This window comes from Rhinolophus sinicus, linkage group LG06 (assembly GCF_036562045.2).
Source record: "Rhinolophus sinicus isolate RSC01 linkage group LG06, ASM3656204v1, whole genome shotgun sequence".
Taxonomy (NCBI): domain Eukaryota; kingdom Metazoa; phylum Chordata; class Mammalia; order Chiroptera; family Rhinolophidae; genus Rhinolophus; species Rhinolophus sinicus.
The window spans coordinates 33,680,500-33,696,415 of record NC_133756.1 but is presented as its reverse complement, the minus strand read 5'-3'; the positions used below and the strand labels follow the sequence as shown (position 1 = coordinate 33,696,415).

Here is a 15,916-nt window from a genome sequence, read left to right as displayed (position 1 = left end):
ACCGCATATAATGACTTAAAGTAATTGAAGTGTATTAATGTATCACGCAAGACAAAAGATTCCCACCGTAATTAATATTGTGCCTTGTAAGTAAAAAAATAACAAACAGCTGCCCACCTAAGGCAGAATGGCACATTCCCGCGGACTACACTCTGTCTTTATCTGTTTCCTAGAGGAAAGGCCTTTATTTCTGAGGAACTATGACAGGATCATCATTACAACTGCATGTTTAACTTGAGTGCCCCTCCTTGCCCGTGTTGTGTGCTCTGCTGCTCTGTCATAATGAGAGAAACCAAATGCACTCAATAGACCTCTCTATCTTCAATGTGACTGGTGACTCATGATTCTGAGGAGCAGAGAGACCACTTGCGTCCCTACTTACTAAGACCAGAATTTAATAAAGAACAGTGAAGGAAGTTCTACTTTTGCAAATTCTTTGGAAACAGAAATGTCAGCCATTAGGACACACTTTTGAGAAAACATATCCTGTGTAGTTTCTGTCATATGTAATATGGTCATGTCCTTAGGGACACCATGATCCACTGCACACCTAAGCTTGAGCTCCTACTCTGTTCTAACCTGTCATTCAAATAATATTTAAGTCCTATTGTCCACTCCTTCCAGTCCAAGCTTACTATTACACTACTAATGTGGTTCAGGCCTTTATTATGTTTCATTTTTATAACACTACTGTCGTATTCTAACTGCCTTCATTGTCAAATTCCTGTAATCGACTTTTTACCTTAACTCTAGAACAGTGGTTCTCAATGTGAACAGAAAGGGGGTTATTTTCCCACCAGGGAACATTTCACTGGGTCTTAAGAAATTCTTGGTTGTTGCAGCTGTAGGAGGTGGGGTATGGGGAAGAGTGCTATTGGCATCTAGTGAGCAGAGTCCAGGGATGCTGCTAAACGTCCTGTGATGCATAAGACAAGCACCGCACCCTCCCCCAGTCCCCAACAAAGAATTAGCTAGCCCAAAATGTCAGTAGTGCTGGGTTGAGAAACTCTAGTCTGGTGTCCTAGAAATGTCCCTGCTGTGAGGAATTTGAGATGATAGTGTAGTCTGTAAATATAGAGTTTTACTTTTTCCTTTCTAATCTGGTTACCTTTTTTTTTTTTAATTGACTGATTGCACTGGTTAGAACCTCCAGCACAAGAATGAATAGAAGTGGTGAAAACAGACATCCCTGTCTTCTTCTTGATCTTAGGAAGAAAGCATTCAGTCTTTTACTATTAAGTATGATGTAAGCTCAAAGTTTTTTGTAGATGGAATCAATCGGGTTGAGAAAGTCTCATTACATTGCTATTTGTTGAGAGTTTTTATCAAGAATGGGTGTTGGGTTTTTATCAAATGCTTCTCTTCACCTATTTTGACATGATTATATAGTTTTTCTTTTAAAGTTGGTCAATATGGTGAAGTATACTGATTGATTTTTTTGTTTGTTTGTTCCTGGAATAAACCCCACTTTGTCATGATTAATCCTTTTAATATACTGTTGGATTTAATATGCAAAAATTTTGTTTAGAATTTTTACATCTTTGTCTGTAAGGGGTATTGGTCTATAGTTTTCTTGTAATGACTTTGTCTGGTTTAAACATCATAATTCAACTTAAATATCTGCCCATTCCTGTTTCCCTCCAAGCGTTCTTGAGAGATCTCCCCAGTACATCTCTTGCATGAAATCTCAGAGTAGCAGAGTTTATATACCGAGGAACCCAACTTTAGACAGTGACCTCTAGAGAACGATGACCTACTTGTAAATGGTGTTGAGATAATCGTTATCCATATAAATAAATGGAATTAGATCCCTACCCCATCATACACACAAAAAATTTTTTAGAAGGAAATGTAGGAGAATATCTCCATGACCTCAAAGTAGGAAAAACTTCTTAAACAAAGCACAAAAAAATGCCTACAATATAAGATATAATACCAGCTACATTGAAATGAGAACTATTGCTTGCCAAAAGACATCAAAGAAAGTAAAAAACATACACTGGGAGAAGATATTTGCAACATACATAATAGATAAAGCATATGTAATAGAATATATAAAGAATTTACACAAATGAATCTGGAAAGAACAGATTAGTAAAATGGTCAAGAGGTATGAACAGAAGAGAAAGTATAAATGGCTAATAAACATAAAATGTGCTCAACTTTGTTAATATTCAGACGAATGGAACTGAAAACCATTAGGTATAATTTTACACTTAATAGATGGCAAAATTTAAGATTTCTGATATAACCAACTGTTGGAGAAAATGTGGGTCAAATGGAACTTTTATTTACTGCTGAATGTAAATTAGTAATACTACTGTGGGGGAAAAATGTACTTTATCGTGTAATTTAAAACTGCATACATCCCATGCTCTAGTGGTTGCGTTCTTAAGTACTGATATACACTAGAGCAGTGTGCCTCAAATTTTAGTGTGCATGTAAATTACTTGGAAATCTTGTTAAAGTGCACATTCTGATTCAGTGGGTCTGGGGTAAGCCTGAGATGCTGCAGCCCTAAACGCTCCCAGGTGGTACTGACACAGAGCCAGCCAGGATGTGGAACACCGACTTTCCGATTTTTTGGCTATGACTTCACTATCGGAAATACCTTTAAAATCCTCTTTTAGTACATGCATTTTGGGTTAAAGATGTCTGAGACATGATCTAGTTTCATTTCTCATTCCTAACAAGAATGATTTTTTCAGCATTATATCCATAAATAGGTAGTTGTTAAGTCACCTGTCTTCTCTTTGACTAGTCCTAATGAAAAAACACTTGCTATTTCCCTGAACTGCTAGTTCCAAGTTTTAGAACGTGTTTTCCTCATTTAAAGCCAGTGTGTGCCCATGTAGTATAGGATACTAAGTTCTACCCTCTATTGCAGCAAAAAATGCCTATATTTTCTTTGCACAGTAGTTTGATTATTGTAAAATTATGATAGAAAGGAAAAGACACCAGACAACTATCTTTAAGATAGCATTTCTAGTTTTGGTTCTTGAATTGCTTTTAATAGATCTTGAATGGGATAATCTTATATTTAGCAGATTTAAAATATACATATTTTGATTTTATTGTGTGTGTTGTAGGACACAAATATCTATTTGGCTGGCACTGAGGAAGGTCATATTCACAAATGTTCTTGTTCATATAATGAACAATATCTAGATACCTACAGAGGACATAAGGTTGGTTTAATTATAGTATGTATGGAAAATTTGTCTTGTCATATTTCTGAAACAATAGTATTGTTATATACAGTATTTTTAATATGTAATAAATTAACAGCTTCAGAGTTAAACCTGCCAATTAAAAATAAGGGCTTTCTTGGATGGAAACCACCAATAATGTGTGGGACACTTTATTTGGCTTCTAGATAGGCTTGATTTCTTCTTGCAAGTTGTGGAAGTCACAATTTTTATTTGTTTTTGAAAAATTTTGCTTATAACATGCTGATCCCAAAGTAAAATTGTCTGTGGCATATATACCTATTCTCCATCTCTGTTATGATTGTTCCATCTGTGTTTTCTTCATTTTCTCCATTTCTGGTTTTTCTTAATACTCCTTATATTTTTTAAAGGAAATAAGTATAATATGTGTTAATATTTAGTGAAAATTGGTATGGACTATATTTTTATATTTCTGTATGGTCTACCTTAGGGAAGATTCAATTTATGACCTTACTCTCAGCTAAAATAATACACACATAATAATACATGGTGCATTAATCTTCTAGAAATATTAGCAATTTTCCTTTATTGGTCAAGTTTAAAGTATAAGATATTAAATACTGTTTACATATGTATTTTAATTTATTTTTTTTAATTCTAGGGTCCAGTGTATAAAATAGCATGGAATCCATTTTGTCATGATGTATTCTTAAGCTGTTCTGCAGATTGGGGTGTTATTATATGGCAACAGGAGACTCTCAAGCCATTTTTGAGTTTTTATCCAACTACTTACGTTGTTTATGATATTGCCTGGTCTCCAAAATCATCCTACATATTTGCAGCTGCAAATGAGAGCAGAGTGGAGATCTGGGACCTTCGCATCAGCACGTAATTGTTAATATTTTTCTTGGGGATATTTCTAGTAGAAGCAGTTCAAACTAAATGATACCTCATAGTTTTGACATCAGTTAGAATTGTAGTTACTTTAAAATAGGTAATGTTCAATTTGTGAGAGTTATTTAAGAATAATAAAAATATGCCAGAATACTATATTAATGTTAATTACTTACACCAGATGTAGTTTTTAAAATATTTGAATGAAAATAGGTTACACTACTCATCTCCTCAAACTATTACAGGCTGCTATAGGATATCATAACTACTTGAATTCTTTTTCATTGCCTGGTTTATAGAAGAATGCAGAGGCAGCTGATTGTTCTTAACTGAAGATTTTTTACAATAAGATAAAAGGCACAAAACAATTATTTTAAAAAATATTTACTTATTCTCTTACCTTATTTCAAAACATTCAAAAGGGCATGCATTTAATTAATTTTTTAAATTAGTTTCAGGTGAACAAAATAATGTAATAGTTAGACATTTACACTCCTCACAAAGTGATAACCTTCCTCCCCCAATCTACCCCTCTGACATCGTATATAGCTGTTACAATTCCATTGACTCTATTTCCTGTGCTGTATTCCTCATCCTGTGAGTATATATATATATATATATATATATATGAAATTATAGTTGACATTCAGTATTATTCAGCTTCAGCTTCGGGTGTACAGTGCAGGGGTCAGGCATCTTGCACAGTCCATGAAGTGGTCTCTAATAAGACAAGTGCTCATCGACACCCTACAAAATTTTTACATTGATTTCAGGTGTTACATCAAAATTATTAGAGTGTCCTCTAGACCCATCTATCTTTTTAATATGAGAGTTAGTGCAATGCCTGAGCAGTGTTCAATGATTCTACTTCTTCATTTGGAAAATACTGTAGATCTTCGTGCTAGTTATTAATAGAAAGAACAGGGAAATGCATTCTTGTTTAAAATAAAGAATGTAAAATTCAGTGCATTTATTCTTAATGGAAAACTTTTCCCAAAAAGTTAATAATTCAGTAACTTTAAAATTTTGTCATGGTTTGTTCTATAAAACAGTTTGAATCAAAAATCAAGGATTACATCACAAAGCAATTATTTTTGAGTATGAGATGACTAACGTATAAAATGGCTACTTAAATAATCCCATCTCTGATTTTAATTTTTCTGGTAAAACTATAGTTCCTTGAAAAGCATTTCTTCAGAAAAAATATGCAAGTTACTGCTTCTGTTTGTTTCTTAAGCGCATCAGTGGATTGCTTTGGATGAACAACAAGAGTAGGAAAAGTTCTTGTTCAAAATATTATTTTATGTTTCAGAGGTTCATTTGGATCAAAACATCCTTCTATTAAAAGACATATTATAATATTTAAAGAGTTGTATTAGTCAGGGTCTCCAGAGAAACAGAACCAATAAAGAGAGAGAAAGAGATTTATTTTAAGGAACTAGCTCACATGATTGTGGGGCCTGGCAAGACCCACGTCTGCAAGAGAGGCTGGCAAGCTGGAATTTCCATCAGGAATCCATTCATGTTGCAGTCCTGACTCCAAAGGCGGTCTAGAGGCAGAATTTTATTTCACCTCGGGTAACTCAGTCTTTTCTCTTAAGGCCTTCAACAAATTGGATTAATTTACTCACATTATGGAGAGTAATCTGCTTTATTCAAATTCTACTGATTTAAATGTTAGTCATATCTAAAAAAAACCCCAAAAAACCATCTTCACAGCAAAGTATAGTTTGGCATTTGATCAAATAACTGGGTACCATAGCCTAGCCAAGTTAATACATAAAATTAACCACCACAGGAGTTTAACATATGAATTCATATGTTACTTGTGAATTGCTTTATCTAGTTGAAATTAGTTCATTAAAAAATGAACATTTTGACTGAATAAGGAGTATCAAGCAGTTATTTTGATTTTGGAAACTCTTAAAGAAACTTGGTTTTTGTTGTATGAAATCACAAAAATTATTTCAGACTTAGTTTGTATATGAAAAGAACATATTAACAACAACTGAAATTACAAATAAAATATTCATTGCAGTTTGGACCCTCTGATTGTGAATGTTGCTAACCCTGGAATCAAGTTCACAACTGTTCTCTTCGCCAAACATACAGATTGCCTTCTAGTGGGAGACAGTGATGGGCAGGTTACTGTGTATGAATTAAGAAATATGCCCACTGTTTCAGATTCTGGCCGGGTAAGTCAAAATTTTGTGTCATTTTATGCTTCCGTTCAGTTGAAATATTCAACTATTATTTAATGCAAGAGATTTACATTTCTTAAATATCTTAAGTGTAATGCAGTAGAAAGAACGTAAGTCCCAAGAGTTGCTGCTACTAGGCATAGGTACCTACTAGGCTTATTTTCTTTAGCCTCATGTTCTTTATCTGTAAAATGAGAATACTAATGTTGTTAAGCATAATAATTATAAATGTTATGTGGAATAACTTAAAATTGAGCCCAATATGTGGTTGGGGCTTAATAATTGTTAAGTAGTATAGCTGCAGAAGTTTCCTGCAAATATTCAAGCTTCTATATGAAATAATATTTTTAGATATTATCCAATGTTCCTGAAATAGGCATTTGTTTCTGTTAGTTTAGCATTATCCTATTCCCTTACTCTAATCTTCAAATATCAAAAGTTGTTATAAAACTTAGTAAATCAATATTACTAGATGTCCATTATTTTTAAGATAGCTTTTCATATTTTTCTGTTTCTTATATTTAAATTGCTACTTTAAGGAGTAATCTGGCAAACATTATAATTAATATAATAAACATGGTTAAAATACTCACAGATCAGTAAGAAAATAAAATACTAAGACCCCAATAGAAGAGTGTTAGAAACAATTCATTCGCAAAAAAGGACTAGTCAATATATTTTAAAATTCAACCTCACTAATAATTAAATAAAGTTTTATTACTTAAATTAAAATGTGCTTGCATTCTCATATATCAAATTAATTTTTTTTTAATGGGACTACTCAGTATTGGCAGACATTTGATGAAATAGGTTCTCTCTTATACTGATCATTGAAATAGAAATTGGTATAATTTCTTTGGAAGCAATTTAGCAATATGAACCAAGGCTGTCCACTTCTAGGACTCTATCCTATAGAAATATTTATAAAGGCAATCAAAAAAATTAATTACAGCATAATTTGTGGTAGGATAAGAAAAGAAAAGAAACAAAAAAAGAAGAAGGAAACAACTTAAATATCCAATCACAGGGAAATATGGCCAGGGAAATTAGATGTGTTGATTAGATTTGGGTCACATGTAGAAAGTGAAGTTCTTCCCCAACCATAACCATTTATTTCACTGTAAATATTACATAAATAAGTAAGTAAGTGCCTGGGACTTCGTACTTGTCATTCTGTCTACCTAAAATCCACAAGGTTTGTTCCTCTACCTACTTAAGTCTTTGCTCAAATGTCACTTTTTCAGTGGTTTTCCCTAGCCACCTTATTAAAATTGCAACCTCTGCTGTCCCCCACACCTCCTATTCAATATTCTTCCATGATTTATTTTCCCTAATAACATTTATCTTTCAGTACACCATATTCTTTATTGATTTATTTTGTTAATTTCTTGTCTCCTACATTTAGAATGTAAGCTCCATGTAAACAGTGAATTTTGTCTCTTTTGTTCTAGACTGTATCGTTATGACCTAGCATAGTGTCTGGCTTGTAGTAGTTACCCAATAAATGTTTGTTGCATAAGTATGCATTAAAAACTAGAGGAATAATTCAACATATTAGAAGTATTCTTCTTAGGGCTAGGACCTGGGATAAATTTTAGTCTTTCATTTTAGTTATCTGTTTTTCAAATCACTACACTACATAATTTTTTTTCCCCAAAATTCATTGGTCTACTTATACAATAATTTTAGTCTGCTCTGAGGAATGCAACCCTAATGGTTTAATTTTTTCACAACACAAAACATTTTAATATTTTTAATTTTAAACAAATTCATTAAGTACAAGATGTTTTAATAGGTACTGGGGTATTTGTGCCCACACTAAACCTTGTTTAAGATACACACTTCAACAGCCAAAGAAATTAAAAGAGAATTCCATTTTTTTATTCAAGTCTCTCATAAGATTTTAAATGGATCCAAATATATAGTTCATAGTAACCCTTTTTCTTCTTTTGTTCCTATTCCTGAAATCCTAAATGTAGCCTCAAGGCCTAAACCCATCCCTTTTTGTCTCTGTGATTCTTTCAGTTCTATCCCACAAGCGGTCTAAGAACTTGTCCACAAATTCTGAACATGGATCCATGAGGACGGGGGGTTGAGTTGTTTTAAAATTCTTGTTAGTGTATGTTGGGGTAGCAGTAGAAGAGAAATCTGTGAGCATTAACATATTGATTCTTTTCATCACACATTTATATCTACAGTACCTATCAAGTACTACAATAATTTATTAATGTAAATTATAATATTTTGTATATAAGTCTTTCTTAATAATTTGGCCTGCTTGGAAATTTGTATATTCAAGTATCTAGCACATAATAGGCATTCAGCAAATGTTGAATAGATGTCTGAATGAACAAACGTACAAACAAAAGGCATATGGTTTCTAAGAAAGTAACAATACATGCTCAGGATATATAATAAAGTCATAAAGATCAAAATAATTTTTTAAAAATGTAGAAAGCACAGAGCAGGAAAATAATTTGACTTTTGAAAAAAGAATGGGAAGAAGAAAAGGGAAGAATGGGAAGAAAAAGAATGCTTTGGGGAAGGTGTTCACACAGGAGATTACTTCTCAACTGTGATTTGGAGGATTAGAATTTTCCCTTGCAGACAAGAAAGTTTAACTGTTATTCCAAACTGAGGGAAAGGCTTGAGCAAACGTATAAAATTGGAAAAGGTCCATGGCATTTTAAGGAAATGGTGAGTAGATTTTTTTGACTGGAAAAGATTTTACTTGAGAGAAAAACAGCTAACAGACCAGTTGGGTCATTTAGGACCAGAAAATGCATGACTGCCATGATGAGGAGTTTGATCTTTATTCTACAGAAAATGGAAAGCCATTTAAGGTTTACAATTCTAGAAGTGAGATGGGGAAAAAAAGTTAAATTAGGTCCTTATCTCATATTTTGTACCATGGTAAACTCCAAATGGATTAAAGACTTTGTGAAAAATAAAACTACTAGAAGAAAATGTAAGATAATGTCTTAATGACCTAAGAACAAGGATTGATGTTTTGAAAAAGACTGAAAAAAATCTCCTTTTTCAATTTTATCATGTTTTCTTATTTGGAAAATGGGTATAATATTGGTACCAATATCACATGTTGTTAGACAGATTAAATGAATTAATAGGTACAAAGTGGTTAGAACCGGTACATAGTAAGCTCACAATAAAGCTCAATTATTCTTTGTATGATTATTATGTCAAAATTAAAATTTTTCTCTTCAGGATTCCATATGCCAAATGAAAAGAAATAGACTAGAAGAAGACATTACCAAGATATATAAAAGACATTTAATATTCAGTGTATATAAAGAACTCCTACAGAACAATAAGTACAATCCAATTTTTCAAATGGGTAAATGTATAAGATATTAATTCACAGGAGAGGAAACTGAAATAGCAAATAAATTTATGAAACAATATTCGTCTTCACTAGTAATGAGGAAATAAGCAGTTAAAATTATACAAGATACCAGTTCACACTGGTTGGATTTACAAAAATTAAAACAATAGCCAATATCAAGTATTAGCAAAGATGTGGGGAATTAGGAACTCATGCAAGGGTCGTGCGAATATGAATTAGTGTATCCTCTTTGGAGAGTAATTCAATAAAACTGAAAATTCAGAAACTATTCAAGCCAGTGATATCATAGAGAATCTCTTGCACATGAGTACCAGGAGACACATCTAAGTTATCAATGTGAGGTTTTTTGTTTTCTTCCTTCCTTCCTCCCTTCCTTCCTTCCTTCCTTCCTTCCTTCCTTCCTTCCTTCCTTCCTTCCTTCCTTCCTTCCTTTCTCCCTCCCTCCCTCCCTCCCTCCCTCCCTCCCTCCCTCCCTCCCTCATGTTTCTTTTGTACATAGAGATGATTACTTCGACTACTTTCACTTAAAATGTTCACATTCAAATATGTTACAAAATTTAAAAAAACTAAGTTCACCGTAAGCTCTTACATTTAGACTATGTATTTTATTATTCTGTTTATAAGTCTAGCAAATTTTAATACATACTTTTAAGTAAGCTTTTGTAATAATCAAATTTCCTTACATCTTTTCAATTCCCCTTATAAATTTAATATATTGGATTTTTAAGTACTTCAGTTGCATATGGGCAAATGAATCTCAAATACTTAAGGGATTCTTATTAATTTAATAAATTTAAGATGAATGTAATGAATTTTAAATTTTCTTAAATGTTCCATAGCTCTTCACAAATTAATATTTTAACCTATGATTATAAGTCTAAATCAATTACCCAATTCCACATTTAAATTAGAATCACAAAATTTTTTGTCAGAAAATTTAATATGGCAAATTTATTATATGTAATGAATATTTAAAATACCAACAGATTCTTTAATACAAAAAATATTAAAATTATCTCTGTTTGATTTGCTGCATTATTTCTATACATGATTCTTATTCTTCTCAAGGTAAAAATATGTTTTCCCAATAAAAAAAAAAGAAACATGTTAAGTAGTTTTGGAGATTATTTTCTCTACTGGCTGAGATGCATATCGACTGTGGACATTTAAGGGGATTTTCCTAACTACGTTGGCTGCCAGGAGGATTTGTCAGTGTCCTCCATACAGAATGGTCTCAAAGTCCATGCATGTCACGTTCTCCATTCTTCTCATGGAGATCTGCAGCCTTGCACATATGGCTACATCACTTGATTGATTTCTATTCACTGGTTTACTGTGTCATTAATTCTAAATTACTACAGTTTTCCTATCTGGTAGGACTACGGTCCTCATAGATGTTCATGTGATGTCAGTTTGGATTCTTTACATCTCCCAGGGCTTTGTTTAATTCATTGGTAGTGGTCTAAAAGACAAGCTAATGAGAAAAGAATGTTTATAACAGCCTTGTTTCTATATTGATAAATTGGAAACAACGAGATGATCATCAGTGAACTGGATAAATAAAATGTGGCGCATTCACATGCGTGACTACAATACAGACGTTTAAGTGATATATATTTTGATGTATCAATATGACAAATTTTGAAGGAATCTTAAAAATGACAGTGTTGAGTGATAAAAGCAAATTGCAGGAAAGTAAGTACCATATGTTATGATTTATGTAATATTTAAACACAAAACTTAAAACTGTGCTCTTATTGGACGTATTTATGGTAAGTAAAGGTATAGACTTGAATGTGGAAGAAAAATGTTTCTTTTTTTGTTTGAAACAATTAGAGACATCTTTTATTTTGAGCAGTGTGATCTGCAAGCAGAAAGAAGGCTAAACTCAAGAGTGTGAACATTTTTGACAAACTGTGTGTGTGTGTGTGTGTGTGTGTGTGTGTGTGTGAGCTAATGCTGGTGAGCAAAAGTTTCTTATAACAAATATATTCCATACTTTAGTAAATAAATAGTTTACTAATACAAATATGTTTTTCATGCTTTTGGTTATAACATTTTAAAGGTTCAGGGTTATATTTCTAGGAGATTAAACAAAACACTATTGATCAGTTTTTATGTTACTTATAGCCAAACACAAGCTTAATTGATATACCTCTTTGTTAGCTTTTCAGAGAAGAATTATAAATGTAACAGTAATTTGAAATCTCAAAGTAATTAATGTCAAGCCATGATTTTCTATCAAGATATCTTATCAAGTGACATTATGACCTATAATTTCTCCACTAATTTTTACCAAGAGTGAATCAAAATTTTGCATGGCCTATGATTTCATTCTATAAGAAAGATGTGCACCAAATTTATGATAAAGCCTGCTTCTGAAGTGAAGGATGAAGAAAGAACAGGATTGGGGAGGGGTACAAAGGGAACTTCCACTTTATCAGTAAGGTTTTATTTTTTTTTATTAAAAAGTACCCAAGGCAAAGATGGCATTTGTTGGTTTGGAGTGGATATGTGTTTTACAAGGCACCAGGTGTGCTGGAGCAGGGTCCTTTGGGGGGGGGGGGGAACCCACGGAGAAAGGTTCAAAAGCAGCTTTAGGACCACTACTCCCCTCATCTCTGCATTGCCTGTCACCCTCTGTAGTCTGCACAGCAGGAGGACTTTGATTCTTGGGCTGCAGAAGTTTTAAGTATCCTGATATCTGAAAATCTGACCCCTCCCTGATGTGATCAAAAACCAGAATAATATTGTGACATGACATGGCAGAGCATGGGCTCCAGCCCTATCCTATCAACTCAAGGTTTGTGGTTAGGGGTAACATGACTGCTGCATACCCCCCCCCCCCCAGAGTGCCTGGCACGAACAGGAGCCTGGGGTTCAAGCCTTGCAATTGTAACTGTGATGTAGCTAGCATCACATTAGCATTTATTGTTTGTGGAAGCACCGACTTTTTCCCTGGCCTTATTTATGAGGGTTGGTTGCTGGGGGCCTAAATCTTGCATTGAACCGAATTATGGTTTAAGCACTTGGCAGAAGCCAATTTCAATGAGCCATTGTTCAAAGCAACCAAGTCCTTTTCTGGAGGCAGCCTGTTGAGAATCACTCTTGGATACTATTTCTACTCTTACGTTTCAGCATACAAATGCTTCCCATCTTTTTTTTTCCAAATTAAAGAAAAAAAAAGATAAGTGAGACGTTCAAAATGGAGCTTTAGAAACAGAAATCTGATTATATATATATATATATATATATATTGCTGAGAGACACTTGAAGGCAGAAAAAATAGACCGTTCATTCAAGAAATACTTATCGAGTGTGCATTGTGACAGGTTCTATTTTAGGTACTATGAATATAACAGGGAACAAATTACCGTAGTGATTACATTTGTCCAAGTGAGACAACTAGAAACAGATGGGTTTGAGAAGCAACTTGCAACTGATTTGGGGTATCAGGGCTTGAAGAATGGGTAAATGCCAGGCGAAAAGTACAGGAACTGACTTACACAATATTATCTAAGCTGTTTAGAACACTTAATAGAGTTTATAAACACTTTCACATACATTAGCTCGATCAACTCATAACAGTGTTTAGAAGTGGATGTTAATATTTCCATTATACATTCAATGAAACTAAGATTCCCAGATATCAGTGATTTTCTTAAAGATTACTTCACTATGTGATAGAGAAAACTTCAGTCTTCTGCTTCTAGTTCCCATCTTTTCACAATATCTTTCTTTTCTCACCTACCATCTTTGGTTTCATCCTCTTACATCTGATCATTTTACCCCTTTAGTATAAAGATAATTATTATTAAATGAAATACAAAATCCATACAGAAATTTAGACATTCTTGTCTGTCTAAGTCAAATACTATAGATCAGGAAAGAACCTAAGATATCACTAAGATTAAAAGTTATTTTACAGATGACAAAATTCAGGTTTATACATTAAGACTAAACAGGAGCTGCCAAAATTGTCCCTTTACTGAATCTCTTTATAAAACTGTTTATCAAACTTTATTAAAAGAGTCTTTCATAGGAAAGATCAGGTTTATACTAGGAAGTAACTGTTACTATTTAAATTTACCTTTGTTTGTTTCCTTTTTACAATCTTACTTAATGCCCTTTATATGTGTATCACTAACTTATAAATTTTAAATGGCATTTTAAAGACCACTTTGCCTCTTAATTTGTATTTTATTGCATTGTAATTGTATGATTTCTTTTCTTTTCAGAGAGATATGATAGATACTTTGCTTGGACTCAGGCCAAACCAACCAGGATAATTCTTCATTACGATGTCTTTTTTGTTATTGTTTAAAGAAAAAGAAACACCATTTAATATCCAATAGACCGATTTGTATGCAGTAAGCTGGGATTTGGATTTTAGAAAAAAAAAAAGAATGTATAACTTCCACTTAAATTAATGTAAATTTAGTGAACTTTTATTTCAGAGATGTGTGATTAGTTTGTAATCTAAGCTAATTGTAAGAGTTTCGTTGGGATTTTCTTAATTTTTGAAAGATATTCCTACTCTGTTTCTTAATCATATTCCAAGTATATATACATACTTATAAAATGTCTAAATCTGTTAGAAAATTATTATTTCTTTAGAAGAAAAACTTGGAAATTATTAGAATTACTTAAACAAACAAAAATCTTTATTAAGACAAAGTTTCATACACTTCTAAATTTTTTGCTTTCCAAGCTGTGTTTTCCAGGATTTGTGAATTATGGAGGTGTTAGTATGATGACAATATTGAAGTCTCATACCCAACTTGAAATCAAATTTTATCCTCTTAGATATGAGTGCTGAAGCTATAGCACTTTGTTAGACTGTTTGACAAGCAAAAGACTTGACAGCAAATGTCTGAACTGCACTGTTTGGCCAGCAGGCATCGTATATACACTCAATTCAGTGGAAAGAGTTAGTCTGGGGCATATCAGTGCATCGTTCTCTGCATGCCCAGAATCTGCTCTGGGTTTTAAGCCCAGATTTAAGTGGACCCAGAGAGAAAGTAAAAAGTCCCTGATCTATAGTTCCTATCAGGGTGTTATTTTATAATGGGTTCTAGGGCATGCTTGTGGAAATAGAAGGAGTGGGAGGCAGCAACTCCTCCAAATATAGATTGCTAGCAATCTGTTCCATGCTGTTTGTTTTAACAAGTCCTGGATTTTGTTAACTGAGGATGTAGAGCCTATAAACTGAGGCTGTATGGCTTATAAAGCATTCTAAGTGGAGAGGAGAAGATAAAGCATTTAAAACTCACTAAACTCTCTGAAAAACAACAACCACATATATATTAGAAACTGCGAATGAAATCAGAGCAGTAGTGGGAAGTACCTTTTACAAGTGTCCACTTTTTCACAATCTCTATTTCTTTGGAACCATCTTTAAAAAAAAAAAAAAGAAGGCAAGGCAACTTTTAGGTGAACTGAGAGCTTACATCAGGTTATACAGATTAAAAATTTTCTACTGGTGTGTGAGTCATAAGTCATTGTGATTCTTTGTCTTTCTGAAAGGCTGGTCTTTCCATAACGGAGCAACAAAATAAAAACTTGATTTAATTGAAAAAATGTGTTTCTTTTCATTAGGTATTTTTGATCTTTAAAATATTTTCACTATTTTGCTCTCCTTGCTCATCAAGCCTCATGAAAAATTGAGCCATTTTATACGTTTTGGATCCTGGGAAACTGACCCTGATGCACTAAACCTATTCCATTCTACCTTTCACACCCCTGATCTTGTAAACTCTCCTATACTTTCAGGTTAGCATCAAATTTTTAAGATATTTCACCGGAGAGTTACAGAAAGCATTATTTGCTGGCTTTCTAGGCTGGCTTTGGATTCTCACTAGTAAATTCTATTTACTATAAAATGAAAAAAAAAATTAAGACTTTTTTTTCCGAGCAGTTTTAAGTTTATCATACAATTGAAAGGGAGGTACAGAGATTTTTCATATATCCCCAGCCCTGACATGTGCATAGCTTCCCCACTTATCAACGTCACTCACCAGAGTGGTGCATTTGTTGTAATCAATGAACCTACACAGACATAATCGCCAAAAGTTCATAGTTTACATTAGGGTTCACTCTGAGTGTTGTGTATTCTATGGGCCTGGACAAATGTATAATGACATGCATCCATCATTACAGTATTATATAGAATAGTTTCACTCTCCTAAAATCGTCTGTGCTCTGCCTGTTCATCTTTAAACGCCCCCATCCAGCAACCACTGATCTTTTACTGTCTCAATAGTTTTTCCTTTTCCAGAATGTCATAT

The 15,916-nt window shown here is 33.2% G+C and overlaps 1 protein-coding gene across 1 annotated transcript in view; it reads left to right on the top strand.

Annotated features, from left to right (window-relative positions):
• DNAI4 (dynein axonemal intermediate chain 4) overlaps positions 1-15,218 on the top strand; it is a 58,082-nt gene extending 42,864 nt beyond the window's left edge. The window contains 4 exon segments of the mRNA XM_019732114.2: positions 3,090-3,188; positions 3,832-4,058; positions 6,103-6,259; positions 13,868-15,218. Of these exon segments, the coding sequence (XP_019587673.2) occupies positions 3,090-3,188; positions 3,832-4,058; positions 6,103-6,259; positions 13,868-13,918 (534 nt within the window). The 3' untranslated portion in view covers positions 13,919-15,218.
• The last annotated feature ends 698 nt before the right edge of the window (positions 15,219-15,916 follow it).